Source organism: Chiloscyllium plagiosum, unplaced genomic scaffold (genome assembly GCF_037043375.1).
Source record: "Chiloscyllium plagiosum isolate Xiang-an unplaced genomic scaffold, Cpla_swu_hap1 HiC_scaffold_6, whole genome shotgun sequence".
Classification (NCBI taxonomy): Eukaryota; Metazoa; Chordata; class Chondrichthyes; order Orectolobiformes; family Hemiscylliidae; genus Chiloscyllium; species Chiloscyllium plagiosum.
In genome coordinates, this window is record NW_028270144.1 from 57,752,792 (window position 1) to 57,776,574 (window position 23,783).

Consider the following 23,783-nt stretch of genomic DNA (forward strand, 5'->3'; position numbering starts at 1 on the left):
AAACCTTCAAGCTCAGCGAGCTAACTTACATCATCAATCTGAGCTACAAATCTTCTCACATATCACCTAACAAGCTTGTTTTTTAAATCTGACATTGTGTCCTGTAATCAAAGACTTTCCTCCCTGAGAACATTAGTTTTCTTTTATTAATTTTCTAATGCTAGTTGTGAACAGTCAGATTTGTTGAATTCAGTTTCACACTTAATGCAGGATTTGAGCTGATTGTCTCTAATAGGATACAGAGATCCTTGGCCGTGGCTATTTTTGTCAAAGTACTCACTTTATGTGATAAATGTGATTTGATGGTAGTAGAGTTTCACTGTTTCAAATGTTGAAAATTTGACTTTGTATTCCCATACACATTACTTTTCCCCAAGACATTTTGCTAGAAAAACACACACTAGACTTTTTTTTGCTGCAATACATTAACTTTAAAATATAACAAAGAACTGCAGCTGATGGAAATCTGGAGCAAAAACAGAAATTGCTGGAGAAACTCAGCAGATCTGGCAGCACCACTGGAATGGTCACTGGACCTGAAACATTAACTCTAGTTTTATATCCGCAATAGTTAAGGGAATTCTGTGCTTCACTTTGTAAAGACTGTCAATGTTAGGCAGTCTCCTCAAGGTGACCAGCAGGTAGCTTTAATCATGGAGGCAATTCATTCCATAGCCTTGAAGATTGTAGTTCAGCCTTTACACCTTCAGTTCAAAAATGCCACCAATTCTTTTATCAAGTTGTTTGAATGACTGTCTGTCAATTCACCCAGCAGTTGTCAGCTAAGAAGCAGTGTATTTATTTCTTGTTGAACCTATGTATAAATATAAAATATTAAATGTTTGGTAAATTCCAGGATTCCTAAAAGTGCAGGGCATATTAGATAGCGTGAATGTAGCTATTTCCCTATTAAATCTTGACTGTTCTGCTCCCAGCACTTGTTTCTCTTCAAGCTTTACTGCCATGTCATGCTCACTGTTCACATTTTCTAAGTTAGATGGATTTAGGGTTCCCAATGGTGCTATCTCTGTATTTTCTTGACTTTTTGATTTTTGAACTCTGCTAACTATGAAATGTGAAACCAATATCAAACTTAATGCCAATATTCAAACTTATTTGGCAGAACATGAGTTGATATGCTAAATTGCCCGTAGTGTTAGGTAAGGGGGAAATGTAGGGGTATGGGTGGGTTACGCTTCGGCGGGTCGGTGTGGACTTGTTGGGCCGAAGGGCCTGTTTCCACACTGTAAAGTAATCTAATCTAATCTAATCTATCTTTCTCAGGGCTTCTAACTGCAGTGTTTATGTACTATTGAGCAAAGATAGGAAAACATTGAATCATAGGAAAATTGCTTATTGATATCCTTCAAATATACTGTGTATTTCATCTTACTAGGTAGTGTCTTTATAGCTTTGAGTATCCTTGAGTAGGAATAGGTGAAAGGGTGACATATGTAATTGTGGGATTGCATTAACTGAGTTAAAGAGAGACCGTCTGTTTAATTCTTTTCCAACTCTTATTGCCCAAGAATCTTTTCAAAGATTTCTGATTGGTGATTCATTTTGTAGTTAGTACATGTGTTGAATTTTAAGCCATCTTGTGCAAACTGAGTTGAAGTATATTGGCTATATCAGATTTGTGCCCTTCTTGCATGCCATCTATATGGTGGTAATTGACTGTATAGCTACCTTATTGAAATGTTTTAATGAGTTAATCACTTGTAACATGTGTTTGGCAGGGCTGTCTATTTGACTGTGTTGCTGTGATTTTGGGCATAAGATTCAATGTCACACCTTGTGTACATGTTTGGCATGGTTGAGTTGTATATGTGGAGTAACTTGATTGGTTGCAGTTTGTAGTATATTATCAGAACATTTTCAGAATCCTTTAAAATGCACCATCTTCTCCTGTATGTCTTTCTTGTCTTGAAATGTTAACCCATCCTTTCAGATATTGATGAATCTCTGTATTTTCTTGACTTTTTGATTTTTGAACTCTGCTAACTATGAAATGTGAAACCAATATCAAACTTAATGCCAATATTCAAACTTATTTGGCAGAACATGAGTTGATATTCTCTTTGGACCTGCCTTCATCTCAACTTTTTGAACACTATGTCACTTATTTAATGAAAGACAGTTCAAACCATTATTTTGTTTGTTGGCAGCATGAAAATGGAGGGTTGGTAATGAATGCATGTCTGTAAATATCAGAAAACACCAGGTGATCAACTATTTACTTCCCAACTGGAAATTCCTTAGGATTCGTAAAGGGATCTATCAAATTTCAACTATAGCACAGCTGACTAACTGACAGATTTTCTACCCTGAGAGGAAATGGTATGGATTCAGACTCTAATAGTTGTTGAGTACATTTGGATACATTGGCGCAGTAGTAAGAGTTGCACTATTGGAATGCCATCATTTGGCTGAGGCATTTTATAATAACTCACCTGCCTCAGGTGAAGTAAAATATCCCATGATAATATTCCAAGGTATGCAAGGAGACCTTCTCATATCTTAGTCAATATTTATTCTTGATTTATGTCTTGGAAAACAAATGATCTCATTGTCGTTTCATAAGATCATATTGAATGCCTGCCATTTTGCCGCACATTATAAAAGAGACTATGCAGTGGGCGGCACGGTGGCACAGTGGTTAGCACTGCTGCCTCACAGTGCCAGAGACCCGGGTTCAATTCCTACCTCAGGCGACTGTCTGTGTGGAGTTTGCACATTCTGCCCGTGTCTGCATGGGTTTCCTCCGGGTGCTCCGGTTTCCTCCCACAGTCCAAAGATGTGCAGGTCAGGTGAATTGGCCATGATAAATTGCCCGTAGTGTTAGGGGCAGGGGTAAATGTAGGGGAATGGGTCTGGGTGAGTTGCGCTTCGGCAGGTCGGTGTGGACTTGTTGGGCCAAAGGGCCTGTTTCCACACTGGAAGTAATCTAATCTAATCTTAAAAAAAAAGAGACTATGTAGTGCGTCCAAAATTATTGTATTGACTGAAATAGTTTACAGTGTTGAAAAGTGCTGTATAAATATTAGTTGTTTTGTTCTTTTTGTTACATGAATGTTAAAGCACCTACCTTTATAATGATGGTTGATTGACAGTGATATACCTTTCTTTTTAGGGTGACTGTTGAGTTCTTCCTCATCATTACACAACTTGGATTTTGCTCAGTTTATTTTGTTTTCCTTGCTGCTAACATGAAACAGGTAAGCTCTGAGTGAACAGTTAAAATGAAGTCCAACAACTGAAGTTGAAAGAGTTGATTTACTCCCTGTGAAAGCTGAAGATATCATTTAAGCCATCTTCCAGTTTCAAATTGCACACCGTTTTACTGCTTAGAAACATCAAATTGGTTTATTTGTTACATTTTGAGCATCAGAACTGCCATTGATGTTTAAGCAGACTTTTAGAAAGACAGTAATCATAAAAGGAGAGAGGTTAACCTAAACTTCATCCATATAATAGGTGTAATTTCAAACACTTTATTAACTTTTCATTGTTTTCTGATCGAAGGTCCAGTGTGGGAAAAGTAGCATGCACATAGTCATACAGCACGGAAACAGATGCTTCAATCCAAGTAGTCCATGCCAAACATAATCCCAAACTCAACTTGTCCCAGCTGGCTGGGTCTGGTCCATATCTCTCCAAATCCTTTCTATTCGTGTACCCATTCAAACGTCTTTCAAACATTGTAACTGTAGCCGCATCCACCACTTCCTCAGGAAGTTCATTCCACATGCAAACCACCAACTGTGTAAAACATTTGCCTCTCGTGTCTTTTTTAACTCTATCTTCTCACTTTGAAAATGTGTTTCCAAGTCGTGAAATCCTCCACCTAGGCAAAAGACCACTATCATTATTAATTCTACCAAATCTTATTATTTTATAAAATTCTCTCAGGTCGCCTCTCAATCTCCTATGCCTCAGTGAAAAAAATCCCAGTCTATCCAGCCTTTCTTTCTGATTCAAACCTTCCATACTCAGCAACATTCTGGTAAATCTCTTTCTTCATCCCCTCCAATTTAGTAATATCCTTCCTATAATGGGGTGACCAGAACTGGACACAGTATTCCAGACGAGGCCTCACAATGTTCTGTACAACCTCAACGTAACTTTCCAACTCATATACTCAAAGGACTGAGTGATGAACGCAAGTGTGCCAAACACCCTGTCTATAAGTGATGCAAACTTCAAAGAATTATGTTCTATGACACTACCTAAGGCTTTACCATTAAGCATATAAGCTCTACCATTGTTTTTTGTACCAAAATGCAATCCCTTGCATTTATCCAGATTGAATTCCATTTGCCATTTTTCAGCCCATTGACCCAATTATCGCTTAAATAATCCAAAAGCCTTTTGCACACTGCGCATTGCTTACATAACAAAACAGTTATAATTTTGCTTTCAGTGTTATATATAATAGCATTTAAAATCACATTGCTAACAGCAGATTATTGGGTAAACATTCAAGCTTTTTTTTAAGTTAACTTAATGAAAACACTCTCCATTTGGAGTGTCCATTACGGACTCAGAACTGATACCTTAACTGTCATTCTGGACTAACCTGGAGTTTGCCTTTATCTCTAGTCTCTGGCTTTTATTTTATTTCCAGCAATAGTCAATAAAATGGGTTTGGGTTTGTGAGTGTTTTTCAGGGTCTAGTTTTCCTCCCTTTCTTTCTTTTTGTTTTTGGGTGAATACTCTTAGTTTTATTTTTAAAAGTCTGAGAACACGGGAAGGACTGAAATAATTACAGGAACTGATTGAGGAGTGTTTACTTAATAGTCGACATTTAATAAAGTAGAGATAGTGTACAAAAGCTTGGATTATGCAGAGGAACTCCAATATTCTAACCTGCTTTACTTTTGTTTCACAGATTATTCTAAATTTTTCCATTTCAAGGATGAAAGATGAGGCCAAAATGTATGACATGAATGGAAACTGAATTTGAATAAAATTAAATTATCCCTCATTGTCTTAATTCCATTTTCTTCTAGTCCATGCTTGGTTTAGAAGCATTCTGCAATGCTAGACAATATTGAGTGGAGAAGCATAAAGAAAAATAAATTGACTACTTAGTTATAGAGTGAAAGAGTTATACAGCACAGAAACAGACCCTTCTGTCCAACTCGGCCATGCAAACCTGCTATCCTAATCTGACTTAGTCCCACTTGCAGTATTTGGCCCACAAACCCTTCGTAGTGTTATATCCATCCAGGTGCCATTTAAATGTTATAATTGTACCCATCTCCACCACATCCTCTGGTAGCTGCACCACCCTCTACCTGAAATTGTTATTCTCAGGCCCTTTTTAAATCTTTCCCCTTTCACCTTAAACCTGTGCCTTCTAGTTTTGGACACCCCTACCCTGGAGAAAAGGCCTTAAATATTTACTGTATCCATGCCCCTCATTATTTTATAAAATTCTATAATGTCATCCCTCAGCCTCTGATGGTCCAGGGAAAAAAGACCCAGTGTACTCAGTCTCTCCTTATAACTCAAATCCTCCAGTTCAGGCAGCATCCTTGTAAATCTTTTCTGTATCCTCTCAAGTTTAACAACATCTTCCCTATAGAACAATGACTAGAAATGTATGCAGTAATTTACAAGTGGCCTCATAATGACCTTGACAGGACATATAGCCTGAGCATGACATCCCAACTTCAAACTCAACATTCTGACCAATGAAGGCAAGCATGCTAAACACTGCTTTCACCCTGTCTAACTGACTCAACTTTTAACAAATTATGCACCTGCACCACTTGGTCTCTTTAGCAACACTCCACAAGGTCCTACCATAAACTGTAAAACTCGTGCCATAGTTTGCCTCAGCAAAATGCACACCTCACACTTATTTAAATAAAACTCCATCTGCCACTCCTCAGTCCATTGGCCCATCTGATCAAGGTCCCATTGTACTCTGAGATAATCGTCTTCACTGTCCACTACACCATCTATTTTGATGTCACCTGCAAGCTTACTAACCATACCTTCTATATTCACATCCAAGTCACTTTTATAAATGGTGAAAAGCAGTGGGCCCAGCATCAATCCTCCACTGGTCACAGTCTGCAAAGCAATCCTTTACCACCACCTTCTGTCTCCTACTTTCAAACTTGAACTTGTTGGAATATAACCATTTGCTAAAAGTTACGCAGAATATTTATAGAGATGGTACAAGATGTAATTCCAGTGCTGAAAATAGCTCTTCATTTTGTCAAATGTTGAAAGATAGAACACATGGATTTTATAGACTCTTTGAGGTTTTGGTTGAAGCTGCAGTCTGCTGACATTTTCCTATGTTTTTCATCAATGTACCTCAAATGTGGAGCCAGTCTCAAATTTTCCCATCTGTTCTTGTATGGGAAACGTACAAGACACCTGCATTATGGTGTGACAGGTGTACCACTCAGTCAAACTCCCCATTTTGAACGGTGGGACACTGAGGATCAGAGGGCCCTTGTATACAGAGGAGATTTACCAGGATGTTTTGGGAGGTGATGACCTAGTGCCTTTATCATTAGGCTGTTAATCCAGAGACCCATGTAATGTTCTGGGGAGGAGGGTTCGAAACCTGCCGTGGCAGATGGTGGAACTTCAGTTCAATAAAAATCTGAAATTAATAGTCCAATGGTTACCACAAAACTGTAGTCGATTGTCAGGAAAAAAAAATCTGATTCACTGATTTTCTTTAAAGAATGACCCTGCTGTCCTTACCTTTCTGACCTACATGTGACTCCAGACCCACAATAATGTGGTTGGCTCTTAACTGCCTTCTTGGTAGTTAGGGATGGGCAATAAATGATAGCCTGACCAGTGATACCTCCTACAAAAACAAAAACTGCCTGGGCTTGGGAGTTTTGGTTGTGAAGTGTGATTGGATGGATTGTATTTGCATCCTTGGAGCAGAGGAACCTGAGGGTGCACATGATCGCAATGTGATAGAATAGAATCTCTACAGTGTGGAAACTAGCTCTTCAGCCCAATAAGTCCACACCGACCTTCTGAAGATTAACCCACCCAGACCCATTCCCCTAACCTATTACTCTACATTTATCCCTGGCGCTGTGAGGCAGCAGTGCGAACCACTCTGAGCCACTGTGCTGCCCAATTGCAAAGGTCATCGCTGTCAGTCCACAATAGAAAATCAAAATACACAATTCTAGTTTCAGTGGAACATTCTTTCCTCTCTTAATTTTCAAGGTGTATATGAGGGGCACAGGTAGGATAGACAGGAAGGAACTTTTTCCCCTTGGTGGAGGAATCAGTGCCCTGTGGCCATATATTTAATCTAAGGGGCAAGAGATTTAGAGAGGATGTAAGGAATTTTTTTTTCACCCAGAGAGTGATGGGTGTCTGGAACTCACTGTCAATAACGGTGGTAGAGGTAGAACCCTCTCATAATCAGTTAAGTATTGAGAAGTAAACTTGTGATGCCAAAGCTCATAAACCTATGGGTTCAGTGCTAGAAAGTAGGATGAGAACAGTTAAGTGGTTCTTGACTGGTGCAGACTGCATGTTACAAAGGGCTCATTCTATGCTGTAGACCTCTGTGATTCTGTAACTATATTTTGTTGCTCCACGGATGGCCTTTGTCCTTTTACATTGTTGTGTCATGATGCCGCTCTAATAAAACTGATATGAAACTCTAATGTGTTAATAAGTAACTTGATTTTCCTTCCATCAGCACTTTGGCTTCGTATTTTGAAATGATGTTGCCTAGCTGGTTAGTTTCTTGAATGATTGAAAAAAAAGTATCACATTATCTATAAGACTATTTATCTTCCTTAAAAATTGAAGTTAAATTTTAATTGGCTTTTATGTGCATAGAACATAGAACAATACAGCACAGAACAGGCCCTTCGGCCCACGATGTTGTGCCGAACATTTGTCCTAGCTTAAGCACCCATCCATGTACCTATCCAATTGCCGCTTAAAGGTCACCAAAGATTCTGACTCTACCACTCCCACAGGCAGCGCATTCCATGCCCCCACCACTCTCTGGGTAAAGAACCCACCCCTGACATCTCCCCTATACCTTCCACCCTTCACCTTAAATTTATGTCCCCTTGTAACACTCTGTTGTACCCGGGGAAAAAGTTTCTGACTGTCTACTCTATCTATTCCTCTGATCATCGTATAAACCTCTATCAAGTCACCCCTCATCCTTCGCCGTTCCAAAGAGAAAAGGCCTAGCACTCTCAACCTATCCTCGTATGACCTATTCTCTATTCCAGGCAACATCCTGGTAAATCTTCTCTGCACCCTCTCCAAAGCTTCCACATCTTTCCTAAAGTGAGGCGACCAGAACTGCACACAGTACTCCAAATGTGGCCTAACCAAAGTCCTGTACAGTTGCAACATCACTTCACGACTCTTGAATTCAATCCCTCTGCTAATGAACGCTAATACACCATAGGCCTTCTTACAAGCTCTATCCACCTGAGTGGCAACTTTCAAAGATTGCACATGGATGAATAAGTTAAATATGGGATGGTACAGCAATGTCTTCTTGTAACTAGTGTTGACATTTTTCACTGGAATGTAGGAAGCTGAATGGTGACCTTGCAGAGGTTTATAAAATCATGAGGGGCATAGGTAAGGTGAATAGCAAAGGTGTTTTCCCTCGAGTAGGGAAGATCAAAACTCCAGGGCATATTTTTTAATGTGTGAGGGCAAAGATTGGAAAAGGAGTTGAGGGTCAGTTTTTCCATACAGTTTCATATGTGGAATGAACTGTCAGAATGTCAGAAGAAGTGGTGGATGCAGGTAGAATTAAAACATTTAAAAGATAATTAAAAGGTTCATTTTCAAATACTAAACATTCGGAGGGAAATGGGCCAAATGCAGGTAAATTGGACGAGCTTAGTTTGGGAAACTTGGTTGGCATGGACGAATTGGACTGTTTCCGTGCGATGGGACTCTGTAACTCTGAACATTAATTCCAGCTGGAGCAGTGGAGGTGAAAACCCTGGAAGTATTTAGATGCTGTGATGTTGAGTTTTGATCTTTATGGAAGACTGTTCGAATTTAATTCAGCCAGATGGTCTGTTCATCTTTAGCTATTGTTACTACAGAGTTTGGAGGGGTGCACTGTTTTGTGTACCCCATTCCTTTCCCAACATTAAATTTAACCAGGTTGGTCATAAAGAAATTATGTAATTTTGAACTGTGACAGGCTCAGTATTTAAAAAAAGCCAGGTTTCTCTCATCAACAGCAAATAATTGGTTTATTACAAAATAAGCTTATTTAATAACACTCATGATATTGGCATTTCGATTTTGTAAATATTTAGCTTTTTTTTAAAGAATGCACAGCCTTGTGATGTATGTTTGTAATTTAACATCCAAGTTCCCAAATAGTAATAATACAGAGCTAAATGGATTTTTGCTTAGAAAATCGTCCTTTGTTTAAATAAATCAAGTTGTATTGGTCAACACAATCTTTAAAAAATGATATTTGGAACACATAATTATACTTAAAAGGAATAATAAAAATTGATTGGTATTGGTTCCGTAGTTATTCTAATTCTTGTCACTTGTTTGATTCAAGATGCCAGACAAATTGACCAAACGTCTAAATAGACTAAGAGGGACAGTTGATTCTGAGGATCAAGCTTGAGAAACATCAAAGTTAATTGGACAAAATATGTAAGTGGCAGAATAATAGCAAAATAATACCATTATCTTCATAGTGTTGCATGTATGGGAAGAAAAATGGGAAAGTAGTGGGGGCAGACTTACTCCAAGATTTATACTGAGATGGCTAAGGATGAAATTGAGAAATATAGTGTTCTTGAAGGCTTAATGCTCCACTTGTCTCAGGCCTTTAATTGATAAAGCAAATAGGATGTTGAACTATGTAGTCAAAAAGGTACACTAAGGTCAGAGTGTTGAAACTGTGCTGTGTTCTGGTTCCATTGAGTAATGCACAGCCACAAGGCTGCTGCTTGCAGCATTGATCAACTATTTAATTAAATCCTGATACTTAACCATTGTCCTATGTCATCCAACTGATCAGTGAATTTTAAACTAATTTTATCAATCTCAGTTTAAAAAATTACCTTCAAAGTCTCCACATAACTGAATTTAGTGGGGAAAAGGTTGTGGAGCTGGGATAGGCGATGACCGGACTGGACTGTACATTGCCAGTCACGTAGGGAGGAAGCCTGTTGCACAAGACTCGAATAGGAAGACAGTAATAATGATCAGTCAGTGAAACCAAAAAAGCTTAAGTAATTGATGTAAGTCTGAATGGGATTTCAATGTCTGAGAGCATATTGACAGCAATGAAATTAAGCATGAGGGTTGCACAAATGGCTGGAGTCAGAGGAATGACAATTTCTTTTGTGGTGATGGCAGAGAGTAAGTAAATCTGTGTAGGACTTGAAATGAGCAATGATAACAAGAGATAGAAATGTAGAAAAAAGAAGATAGGAGTAGGCCATTTGATCCTTGAACTGGCTCTGACATTGAATATGATAATGGCTGATCATTGAGCTCAGTACCCAAATCCTGCCCTCCCCCACATCCCCTCATCCCTTAGCCACAAGAGCAATATCTACCTTCTTGAAAACGCAGACTGTTTTGGTCTCAACCACTTCCTCTGGTAGTGAATTCTACATCATTCTCTGGATGAAGAAGTTTCTCCTCATTGCAGGCCTAAAAGTTTTACCCTTTATCCTTAAACTGACCCCTGGCTCTGGACTCCCTGACCATAGGGAACTTCTGTCCTGCATCTAACCTGTCAACAGCTTTTGCACTGGTGGTGTCTGTGATTTATCATACTAAAGGAAATTTGAAATATTTGGTTACCAGAATGCAGTTGTATTCATGGACATGGAAAATGTTTGTTGCATCTTGCACCACAGGTGAGAAGGAACTTTGTTGAAGGAAAAAGTTCTCTTGATTTGAGGTTAATGAAATTGACGAGTGTCCATACAACTTTATTCATTGATTAGTGCATTTGTTCCTACAAATTATATTCATGTGTTAATCTCTCATTTCTGCTGCACCAAAATGTTCTGTGTATGTGCTGTCTGACATGTATAACTTGTAGAACTATGACTTGTTAGCCTTGAAAGATTATATTCAATATTGTCCCTGCATGACCAAAAAGAATATACTTGGTGGGGACCTTTTGGATATTTTCAGGTTACCTGTTGATCATCTTGAGATCTTGGAAGTGTTCATTGTCAGATGTAGTTTGTTGGATCTGTTCTGCTTGGCTATTGATGTAGGAAATGGATGTTACAGTCTTGAATATTCTGGTCTTGCATCTGATAAGTTTGTTATATCAAGGATCATAACACGTAGATTCATGCATGCTGGTGAACCAATGATAAAACGTTCATCTGTTTCTATTACGTAAAAGGTTTCTACTGACCATCTTGAGTTGTATTGTTATTTAAGTTGAATATGCCAATGCATGGATGTTGGGCCTCCTTGAAAATAGTTAACATATCCTGTGTGGATTACAGCACATTGTGCCAGTTTCCTGAGTACATACTGTGCAGGATGCTGGAGTAATGGTACTTACATTTCCATCAGTGTTGATTTAGGCAAATAGTGCATGTTGTCCATTCCTTTGGGATAAATTACTTGAATATAAATAAAGGTGTTAGTTTTTCTGACAGCATGTATGTAATGCATCAAATTTACCACATGTACTACCTAACAGGGGTCTGTAAACTTTGTTGACATGCTTGTATGGCGTGGATGGAATTTTCAAAACCTCTTTGGTATGATTTATTTATTACTCTTCACTTGCTGCTGTAGAACATTCTGTTGTACTTTGGATTTCCTTGGGTAACTGGATTTCTAGCACACTAGAAGAACTTAGCTTGCATGTGTCATCAAATGCTGGATCCTCTTTCAGTGAGTGAGACAAGTCACATTCTGGGCACAATTTGAGAATTACAGTGAATTTGTTTAAGTATAGAGTACTTATTCCAGGGCCAAGCACTTGTAGATGGTGGTGTCGTGCTACAATTGCTTTGAACTTGCATCCTTCATCAAGTAGAACTTCAGTAGTAGTTTTCTGAAGGATTTGATGGATGTAACGACAATGGACATTTCCATAAACCTTCAGCTAAATTAGCTTTACTTAAATCACATTTTTTATCATTGTGTCATCACCTACCTATCACTTGATCCATCATTTCATCTGACTTTTGCCAGTGTGATATGAACTCAAGCCTGTGTATCCTATAATTGACTTTAACTTTCAGTTGATTGTCTATCATTTGTAAATGTTTCTAGAATCTCTGTGATCATTGACGACTCTCAGCCTCTGGCAACAACTCCCGGACTGGCTTAGTAGCCTGGCGCAGTGACCTCCTGGCCTGGCATGGCAATCTCCTGGCTTGGTGTAGCAACCTCTACACCTGGTCTGGTGGTCTCCTGGTGTGGCATCTTCTCAGCTTGACGTGATTTCTTTAGCCTGGCATGGCGGTTCAAAATCGATCTCCAAGTCTCATGATCCTCAAGGTGAAGCCTGGCAAGGTCTGGAGCTAGAGCCCTGTGTGGACTGGAGGCTAGGTGCTAGCGTTAGTGTTATGAACTTTTATTTCTGCAAAGCTGGACATTTTATCTGTCTATGTTTCAAGTTTTTGTAACTAAAGAAGGTAACCTAAGGTGACACTGTAAGTGGCGACATATAAAGTTTTCACTGTACTCGTTGCGTATATGTGACACTAAAACTAATTCATTCATTCGTTTGACTGTTCATTCATTCATCCATTTTTATGGATGGTTTTATTCTTATCCCTTAAGTGCCCAGAATGAGAAGAAGTTTGGCTATCGTTCTTGTCAGCTGATTGATAAAGTAAAGATTGATCTTTTAATTATGAGCAAACATCTGTGTTGTAGTGTGGTGCTTCTATGTATTGTTGGCTTCTCTGCTTCTTTTATGATCACAGCTTTACAACTTACAAGTTTCCACTCAGAGGTAGAGTTTTTGCTTAAAAAAGAGTGAGCTATGATGTCATGTGTGCCTTTCTCTTTGTCTTCACATCTGTTCTAAGAGCCAAGCTGATGGAACCCACCAATGACCAAACATGTTGGTCATGTTGATACATAGATAAGTTTTCTCTCAGTGTCTTTTCCTTTGCTATTTACCCTAAAGTTGGTGCTGAAAGGATGGTTCTTTTACGAGCCACTTTTAAAATCTGAGCCATTCTGGGCCTATTGTAAGCTGCCATTATCTGTTTTGAAAAAGGGCAGTAGGGTTAGAGTACTCCCTGTGCTTAAGGACATGCTTCCATTTTGGTTGTAGTACTTCAGTATTGATGGAATAATAACTTGGGCTTTGAACTCTGACAGATTAATGTTAGGAAAAAGATGTTACCCAATTGTTGTGCTGCTATGGCCATTTTAGTCTTCAGCACCTTCTTGCTGCCAATACCTGGCTGTCACGACTCTCTTTTAGTGTTTACTTTTTACTACCATGATGAGCTTTTTGGTATTCTGTATGTTAGCTTGTGTGACAGAGTTGAGTTCTTGTTGAATCACATACCTTGAAGTTCATGCATAACATTACGGGCTCAGTGGTTAGCACTGCAGCCTCACAGCGCCAGGGTTCGATTCCAGGTGACTGTATGTGTGGAGTTTGCACTTTCTCCCTGTGTCTGCGTGGGTTTCCTCTGGGTGCTCTGGTTTCCTCCCAAAGTCCAAAGATGTTAGGTCAGGTGGATTGGCCATACTAAATTGCCCATAGTGTAGTGTTAGGTGCATTAGTCAGAGAGAAATGATCTGGGTGGGTTACTCTTTGGAAGGTCGGTGTGGACTTGTTGGGCCGAAGGGCCTGTTTCAACACTGTAGATAATCTAATCTAATTCCTGACATTGTTGAAATATTACCAACTTGCAGGCATAATTTGGGTTCTGAGTTCACTGGTGGACATTGCTCACACAAATAGCTGACTGAAGACACGACACTGACTGAAAGTAGCTTTTTACCAGAATATCATATTGTGATGTTACGCAACTATGTTAAAGGTTCTGGCCTGTTTGGTTTGGAAACAGTGCCATAACACATTTTAGATCATCTTGAATGACTAGGTATGCAGACTTGAGTGAATTACAATTTTGGCTTTTTGTTGTAGGTTATGAAGTTATGTTTCAGGTGAACAAATTATTTCCATTGAATTAGGTTAGGTAAACTCTAGATCATGCTTGTCAGTTATGGCAACCAGTTATGAACATTGGATAGCCCTTTTCCAGACAATGTTTAATCTACAAAACAGATTCTTGGTACCTAGCTGCATTTTGCTTCTCTGAATACTTTGGAGAGAGTTGAACCTGTGTGCGAAATCATCTTAGAGTTACCCTGTAATATAACTGAGAATCATTATGGTATCCTGTGGTCTAATCTTCCACTTTTTGTTTCAGAATGTACTGAAGTTAATCTTTAGTACAGCATTTATAGAGTGAACCATCACAAGTCTCTATTTCCTAACTCTCACCCCAATTACATCAATACCTTTTTTTATCTTTCTCACATGGATGTCACATGCTTAAATCCGTGGCCATTACATCCTTAAATGAAATTTGAAGTTGAACTTCTGGCCCAGAGGTAGGGACGTTAGCACTGGGCCATTACAATTTTCTATGTGCTCAAGTGAAAGTCAATCAGTTTTTTTCCACCTGTATATAATTAAACACAATTGACATTCATTTACTATGCAGTTAATATCCTGAAGTGGTTTTGATTGATTTAAAATAGTCAGAATTGTCTATATATTTCCCCAATTGTTCAAAGTTGTCATCTTCATTTGAGCCCCAGGAAATTACATTATTGCTGGCACTAATCAGTTACCAAGAGTTAAGAAGAAGCGAGAATTGTCACGGGATTTGCTCTTGTACATTTTCTATAGGTTTGTAATTTGTTGCTTTCTGTGTAAAGGAAATTGCATTCAGGATCTAGTTTATGTAGGTGAATTCATAATGGTAGGTCACTTCTGTGCATCACAATTTAATTTAAACAGATTGCTACAGCTAGTGAATTTGCATCATGCACTGCACCTGTTGAATTTCCTATAGCAGGCTTTCATGTAATTTATTCTTAATTATGGTATATATATATATAATAGAACTCATCGATCTATTTAATCATAAAATAATTTTTGAACCCATGGTTTATCTCTGCAGGTGGTGGAAGGATTTCTGAAGAATCATACAAATTACAATGACTTGAACATTACCAGCAGTCCACCTGATGAGTGGAACGTTGATGCAAGGATATACATGCTGAGCTTGCTTCCTTTTTTGATCATTTTTGTTTTTATTCGTGATCTCAAGTACCTTGCAGTATTCTCTTTTTTGGCAAATCTCTCAATGGCTGTCAGTCTTGTTATCATCTATCAGTATATTATTAGGGTAAGTTTTTAACTAATAAGAAAAAAATTGCACACTATCAATTGATTAAATTCTGTCCCTAACAGAATATATTTCAAACATATATTCAGCATGTACAGTACAACCTCGGTTATCTGAACATCGATTATCCGAACAAGATCTCAAGGTCCTGATGCTTGGGCTGCTCCCCACAGCCATTGGATCGGTTATCTGAACATTCAATAATCTAAATAAAATACTCCCCGTCCCTGTTGTTCGGATAATTGAGGTTGCACTGTACTGTGATAATAGTTAAGCTCACTGGTAAAATGCTGTTGATTATTGTTCTTGAATAAATTGTGTAAATATACCTGCAGAACCTTTATCAAATTTTTGCTCAATAAGTGGAGGAGGGTTTTCTGACACAGTATGTCGACAGGCCAACAAGGGGCAATGCTATATTGAATTTGGCCGGATGTTAGATTTGGTGGTAGGTGAACACTTTGGCGATAGTAACCACAATTTGATTAGGTTTACAATAGCAATTGACAGGGATACGTGTATATCATAGGAAAGAGGTATAACGGCAATTATGATGCAATTAGGCAAGATTGGGAAGAAAACTGTGTAAGATGGGGAAGGAAACTGCAGGGGATGAACACACTTGAAATATGGAGCTTATTCAAGGAACAGCTGTTGTGGGTCTTTGTGAAGTGTATACCTATCAAACAGTGAGGTAGTTGTCGAGAGACGGATCCATGGTTTACTTAAAAAAAGGTTGAAGCTTTTGTCAAGAGAAAGAAGAAGGCCTTTGTGAGGATGAGGTCTGAAGGCTCGGTTAGGGGACTTGAGAGTTATAAGTTAGCCAGAAAAGATCCAAAGAGAGGGCTAAGAAGAGTCAGGAGGGGCCATGAAAAGTTGTTGGCAGATAGGATCAAGGAAAACCCTAAGACCTTCGATAGGTATGTCAGGAATAAAAGAATGACTAGAGTAAGATTAGGCGAAAGTGAGGACTGCAGATGCTGGAGATTTGAGTCAAGATTAGAATGGTGCTGGAAATGCACAGCAGGTCAGGCAGCATCCGAGGAGCAGGAAAATCGACATTTCGGGCAGGAGCCGTTCATCAGGGATCAGGAATAAGACTAGGGCCAATCAAAGACAGTACGGGGAAGTTGTGTGTGGAATCTGAGGACCTAGCAGAAGCGCTTAATGAATACTTTTCAACAGTATTCACATTCAAAAAGGGCAGTGTTAGTGAGAATACGGAGATATAGGCTACTAGGTTAGATGGGATTGCGGTTGACAAAGAGGTGGTTTTACAAATTTTGGAAGATCTGAAAATAGATAAGACCCCTGGGCCAGTTGGGATTTATCCTCACATTTCTAGGAAGCCAGAGAGGAAATTGCAGAGCCTTTGGCTTTGTTCTTATGTTATCATTGCCTACAGGAGCAGTGCCAGAAGACTGGAGGATAGCAAATATTGTTCCCTTGTTTAAGAAGGGGAGTTGGGACAACCCTGGTAATTATAAGCCAATCCACCTTACTTCAGTTGTGTGTAAGGTGTTTGAAAAGGTTATAAGAGAGAGGATTTATAATCATCTGCAAAGGAATAATTTGAGTAGCGGTAGTCAATACGGTTTTGTGAAAGGTAGGTCGTGCCTAACTAACCTTATTGAGTTCTTTGAGAAGGTGACAAAACAGGTGGATGAACGTAAAACGGTTGATGTAGTGTATGTGGACTTTAGTAAACTGTTTGATAAGATTCTGCATGGTAGGCTATTGCACAAAATACAGAGTTTTGGGATTGAAGGTAATTTAGCAGTTTGGATCAGAAATTGGCTAGCTGAAAGAAGACAGAGGGTGGTGGTTGTTGGGAAGTGTTCATCCTGGAGCTCAGTTACCAGTGGTGTGCTGCAAGGATCTGTTTTGGGGCCACTGCTGTTTGGTCATTTTTATAAATGATCTGGATGTGTGTTGAAGGATGGGTTAGTAAATTTGCGGATGACACTAAGATAGGCAGGGTTTGGATGGTGCTGAAGGATGTTGTAGGTTACAGAGGGACATAGATAAGTTGCAGAGCTGGACTGAGAGGTGGCAAATGGAGTTTAATACAGGAAAGTAGTTCACTTTGGAAAAAGTAACAGGAATGCAAAGTACTGGGCTAATGGTGAAATTCTTGGCAGTGTAGATGAACAAAGAGATGTCTGTGTCCAGGTGCATAAATCTCTGAAAGTTGCCACCCAGGGGTTGATATGGTTGTTAAGAAGGCATATAATATGTTGGTGTTTTTTGGTAGAGTTATTGAGTTTTGGAGCCATGAGGTCATGCTTCAGCTGTACAAGACACAGGTAAGGCTGCATCTGGAGTATTGTGTACAGTTCTGGTCACCGCATTATAGGAAGGATGTGGAAGTTTTGGAAAGGGTTTAGAGAAGATTTATTGGTATGGAAGGAAAGTCTTGTGAGGAAAGGCTGAGAGAACTGAGGCTGTTTTCATTGGAGAGAAGGTTGAGAAGTGACTTAATTGAGCTGTAGAAGACAATCAGAGGCTTAGATAGGGTGGACAGTGGGAGCCTTTTTCCTCGGATGGTGAAGGCTAACACAAGGGGACATAGCTTTATATTGAGGGGTGATAGATTTAGGACAGATATCATGGGTAGTTTCTTCACTCAGTAGTAGGGGCATGAAATGGCCTGCCTGCAACAGTAGTATTTAAGGGCATTTAAATGGGCATTGGACATACATATGGGTAATAATGGAATGGTGTAGATTAGATGTCCATCAGATTAATTTCACAGGTTGGCGCAACATTGAAGGCTGAAGCGCCTGTACTGTGCTGTAACGTTCAATGCTCTATGTTATTACAAAGAGTTCTCCCTCAGGTTTAGGTAGCACGTGGTTCAGTGGTTAGCACTGCTACCTCACAGCACTAGAAACCCAGGTTTGATTCCACCCCTGGGTGACTGTCTGTTTGGAATTTGCACATTCTTCCCCTGTCTACATGGGTTTCTTCCCTCAGTCCAAAGACGTGTGGGTTATGTTGATTTGCCATTCTAAGTTGCCCATGGTGTCGAGGGATGTGCAGGCTAGGGGGATAAGCCAAGGGAAATGTGTGTTGACAGATAGGTGTGTTGACAAGTAGGAGGTGCGTGTGGGTGGGATGCTCTTCAGAGGGTTGGTGTGGATTTGATGGGCCAAATGGCTACTTCAACACTGTAGAGATTCTATGACTTCTGAAATATGGCATTCACAGGGAATAGGAGGTGCCAATTGACTGAATCTACAGTTTGCATGAGGAATGCTTGTGATAGCTGGGAAAATTCAGCCTGTTGCTCCTACGAAAAAAATGTACATTTTAAAAATGAGTAGCGCAAACAAACAATTCCCATTTGAATCTAGAAATTCATGCAGCAAGCGTGTAGGAGAAGCTTCAAGGTCAGTCTTGAGCTTGCATCAATAAAGCATCTGATCCATTATTCCCTTCCAATTGCTAATGTAGTAAAGTCCCTGTTATCCATATCCCAAGTATCCGGAATTCCCATACAATCGGCATCAAAGATTCAAAATGGGAATTCCGGATGCTTGGGATCTAAATAATGGGGAGTTTGTGTAAGGTACATTGGTTTATTCCTATTCTTTCCTGCAGTCTCTTTTTGCCACCGAGTTAGGTAAATGGCTAATCTGTTCTTTATCGCAATTTACCCTGCTTGGTTCCATACTCGTTATTGAATAAAAATCTACTAATCTCCGTTTTGAAACCTTTTTCAATTGACATTGACTCACCAGTTTGAGTGGAAGAGAATTCCAAATTTTCATGCCACTTCATGTGAAGAAGTGTTTTTTAACATCACTTGATTTTGATTATTTCTCCTCTTCTGGATTTCTCTCATTAAAATAATTAAATCTTCTCCATTCCCGATACTAATAGCTTTAATCACCTTGACCATTCCTTAAATTATAGTCAAGAGAATATGTGAGGCTTTTCTGAGTATATCTTCTGTGGACCCCTTCAAGGTAGTTGCCAGTGCTGAAAATACGTCTTGTATTTGGTGTGAGTCTTGTCTCTTGTTTGAGCAGTAGTCAATTTCATCTAAGTGGTAGTTGAAGTCTATCCTTGCCATAACATATAGCAATTGAAATTCATTTTATATAAAGATTGAAAATATTCCATTCCTATTGTAGATACAATTATGGAGGTAAGGATATGCTTTAAATGGAAAAGATTTAATTGAAATACAATCTATTTTAAATATTCAAAATTGAGATTGTTTGTTTACTTGCTAGTCCAAGGCTGAAATATCATGAATCTGTTTGTAAAATGATTGAGGCTTAAAGAAGTGCTGCCTGACTTATCCTGTAATTATGTGTACATCCTGTCCTTCTAATTCTAGACTCCGTCAAAGCATGCAAACATTGTTTCAAATCCATCATGGGTACAAACTGTAAAATCACAATCTGTTGTTTGATGTAAATACTAGGATTTTCATTTTAATTTATTTTGACCATCCACTATAACTGTGACAAAAATAATCTTTCTCTTTCCCTTTCCCAGTCCATCTGCAGCCTTTGGCATAATTGATCACATTATTCTCTAGTATCTCTTCATTATCATTCTGCTGGGTCAGATTGTTTCCAGAAGTTATCTCTTTGATGCTCGAGAATCACTTGCAATGGCTTCTCTTCTTGCTGCTGGACTGGTGCCCTCTGATGCCAAAGATCTATCCTTGGTCTTCTGTTTCCGATCAATTTGCCGCCCCTCAGTGTTGTCTGAAAGCACACTTAATTTTCTTTCATATGTTGACAATACCCAACTCTAAAAAGACACTCAACTTTATGTCAGCGTCGCTTCACTTCTCTTAACTCCTTCATGTTTACTAAGTTAATAGACATCTAGTATTGGGTATGGAGAAGCTTTCTTTTAAATATTGATAATACTGAAACCATTTTTTGCGGACCTTGCTCCAAACTGCATTCCCTAGCTGTTCCTTTCCTTGGCAGCAGCTTTAAGACTAAGCCAGTGTATTTGTAACCTTGCTATTATGTTTCATTCTGTGATTAGCTTCTGGCCTCAAACAGTGCCATCAATAAGACATTTGTTACCACTTCCATAACATTTCTTGACTTTGCCGCTGTCTCAGTGCAAGTCAGTGCATTTGCTACTGAAATCCTAATTTATTATCTCTAGACCCAACGATTCCATGTGTGTGTGGCTTGTCTCTCACGTTCTGCCTCCATAAATTTGTGGTCATCCAAAGCTTGCTTCCCATGCCTTAACTCACAGCAAGTTTTATTCTCCTTTTGATGCCTGTGTTCGTTGACTCCTGGTCAAGCAATGTCTTCATTTTAAAGTTCTCATTGTTTTTGAATCAATTGTTTCGGAGCTTTCTCCGTAATATCCTCCATTCTAATGCTCCTGTGAAACACTTTAGGCTATTTTGTTGAAGGCTCTTTGATAAGTGTAAGTTGTCTCCCAGTGAAATTTCCAATTATGAACAATTATTTCATTGATATTGCTGTAGGAGGTGGTTTATTCCTGGTTAGGATTTCTTTGGCTTAATGATAGCTGGATCCTGAAATTTCATCACACAAGAAACCAGTTTTCCTTCAGATTGTTGAGTTTCTGATATCTTGATCCTTGTGCTTGAGATTAAGCTAACTAATCAGAAACATTAGGTGCAAGCCCTAGTGCACTATGTGTCTACTGTGGCCACTAATGGAGGCAATGCATGTTGAAATGCAAGTAATTACTGGACAGTAGGATCTTTGTCTTTTGGTTGTCAGTTGTATAGATCATAGTTTTGACTCCTGTTCTTTGTCCGAAAGCTTTGTTAACTGACACAACCGTGAGGGCTCTTTATTTGCTTCTGTATATTAGTGTTAAGGCAAGACGATCAGGTTCGATGCCTCTTTGCTATTCATGAATCCCTGTTAAAAATAGAAATTTGTGAATGTTAGGTGAGGTTAACTGAATCTGATGTCACCCTGTTTTGTATGATGTAATGCTTATTGATAGTACTCATGAGCAGATTTGATCGTAATATATCAAGGGCATCAGTCAGTTTGAAAAATCAGCAGAAAATTAGAATTTCCTGCCCACCTTGTTGTAACTGTGTCTTCATTTCAAAAGAAAACCTTTTTTAAAAACAGCAATGTATAATATTTTCAACTCTTCTCTTGAATGTAGATTTGGAGAAAATGCACATATTGTGTGCAGCCTGTATGAAATTCGGCAATATCTCACTAATTTTCCTTTCCCTTTTCTGAATAATAATCCAAGATGGAGGATGGGAAAAATTTCTGGCTGTAAGAGCTGCTCCTTTTTTTGAGGTATTTTAGGTGTTGGAGGTGATTTCCTCGAATTCCAGGAGCAGCAATTACTGTTTTATATGCTGTTGCATTGTTTTGGAACTTTGGAAATAAAAAGTCAAAACAACAGCAGTTTAAAAGGGAGAAGAGCAGACAAAGGAAGCACGTGGTGAGGACAGTGCAGGAGAGAGAGAGAGAAAGAAACTGCGCAGTTGCCACCTTTGCTGTTTGAATTCATGTATCAATGCTGGACATTGGAGTGCATCTGGGAAAATTAACAAACAGTGAAATTCACAACTAATCTTGGAGGAACTGTTGGGCGAAGTTCACAGCACAGAATCAGATAAGTTAATTGTTGCTTTAAGTCTGTCCAAGAGAAAGGCTGCAGTAGTGAGTATAGTGGATTCTTTCTTGATTATATGTTTTTGGAGATAAGTCTCTTGATTAAACTTAAAATATAAGCCATAGCTATTAATTTAACCTGGGGCAGTGTTTGTAGAGGAATAAGATGGTGTTATTTTCTGGGTTTGTAGATTGTGAAGGAGCAAAAATGGCCTTTGCAGTGATATGTACTTCTTGTCAGATGTGGGAGTTTAAAGAGAGTTTAAGGGTTACTGCGGATTATATCTGCCATAAATGCTGTTGGAGGCGAATCTTATCAGATCGAGTGGATCGGTTGGAGAGACAGATAGAAGCGATGAGGAATTTGCAACAGCAACTGTATGTGATGGGTGGCAGTTATAGGAAGGGGGGATAGTCTCAGATACAGTCACATAGATGGGTTAACTCCAGGAAAGGTAAGAGAGGTCGGCACCTAGGGCAGGAGTCTTGTGGATATACCCATTTCAAACAGGTATGCTGTTTTGGAAAATGTAGGGGGTGATGGATTCTCAGGGGAACGTAGCACGAACAGCCAAGCTTCTGGTATTGAGACTGGCTGTAATGCAATGAGGGGTACGTTGGCTTCCGAGAGATCAATTGTGTGAGGGAATTCTGTAGTCAGAGGTACAGACAGACATTTCTGTGGCCAGCAGAGAAAAAGCAGAATGGTGTGTTGTTTCCCTGATGCCCGGATCAAGGATGTCTCAGAGAGGGTGCAGAATGTTCTCACGGGGGAGAGAGGCCTGCAGGAGGTCATTGTCCACAGTGGAACCAACGACACTGGAAGGGAAAAGGTTGAGATCCTGAAGGGAGATTACAGAGAGTTAGGCAGAAATTTAAAAAGGAGGTCCTCAAGGGTAGTAATATCTGGATTACTCCCAGTGCTACAAGCTAGTGAGGGCAGGAATAGGGGGATAGGGCAGATGAATGCATGGCTGAGGAGCTCATGTATGGGAGAAGAATTCACATTTTTGGATCATTGGAATCTCTTTTGGGGTAGAAGTGACCTGTACAAGAAGGATGGATTGCACCTAAATTGGAAGGGGACTACTTTACTGGCAGGGAAATTTGCGAGAACTGCTTGGGAGGATTTAAACAAGTAAGGTGGGGGGGTGGGACCCATGGAAATAGTGAGGAAAGAGATCGACCTGAGACTGGTACAGCTGAGAACAGAAGTGAGTCAAACAGTCAGGGCAGGCAGGGACAAGGTAGGACTAATAAATTAAACTGCATTTATTTCAATGCAAGGGGCCTAACAGGGAAGGCAGATGAACTCAGGGCATGGTTAGGAACATGAGACTGGGCTATCAAAGCAATTACAGAAACATGGCTCAGGGATGGGCAGGACTGGCAGCTTAATGTTCCAGGATACAAATGCTACAGGAAGGATAGAAAGGGAGGCAAGAGAGGAGGGGAGTGGCATTTTTGATAAGGGATAGCATTACAGCTGTGCTGAGGGAGGATATTCCCGGAAATAGATCCAGGGAAGTTATTTGGCTGAAACTGAGAAATAAGAAAGGGATGATCACCTTATTGGGATTGTAGACCCCCCAATAGTCAGAGGGAAATTGAGAAACAAACTTGTAAGGAGGTCTCAGCTTTCTGTAAGAATAATAGTGTAGTTATGGTAGCGGATTTTAATTTTCCAAACATCGACTGGGACTGCCGTAGTGTTAAAGGTTTAAATGGAGAGGAATTTCTTAAGTGTGTACAAAACAATTTTCTGATTCAGTATGTGGATGTACCT

General features: G+C 39.4%; 1 protein-coding gene across 2 annotated transcripts in view; it reads left to right on the forward strand.

Moving 5' to 3' along the window:
* Positions 1 to 23,783, forward strand: part of LOC122550577 (neutral amino acid uniporter 4-like) — a 206,183-nt gene that overhangs the window by 41,811 nt on the left and 140,589 nt on the right. For both annotated transcript variants that reach the window (XM_043691517.2, XM_087988028.1), the window contains exons 6-7: positions 3,134 to 3,218; positions 15,165 to 15,392. In XM_043691517.2, coding sequence (XP_043547452.2) covers positions 3,134 to 3,218; positions 15,165 to 15,392 — 313 coding nt within the window. The remainder of the gene's footprint in view (positions 1 to 3,133; positions 3,219 to 15,164; positions 15,393 to 23,783) is intronic.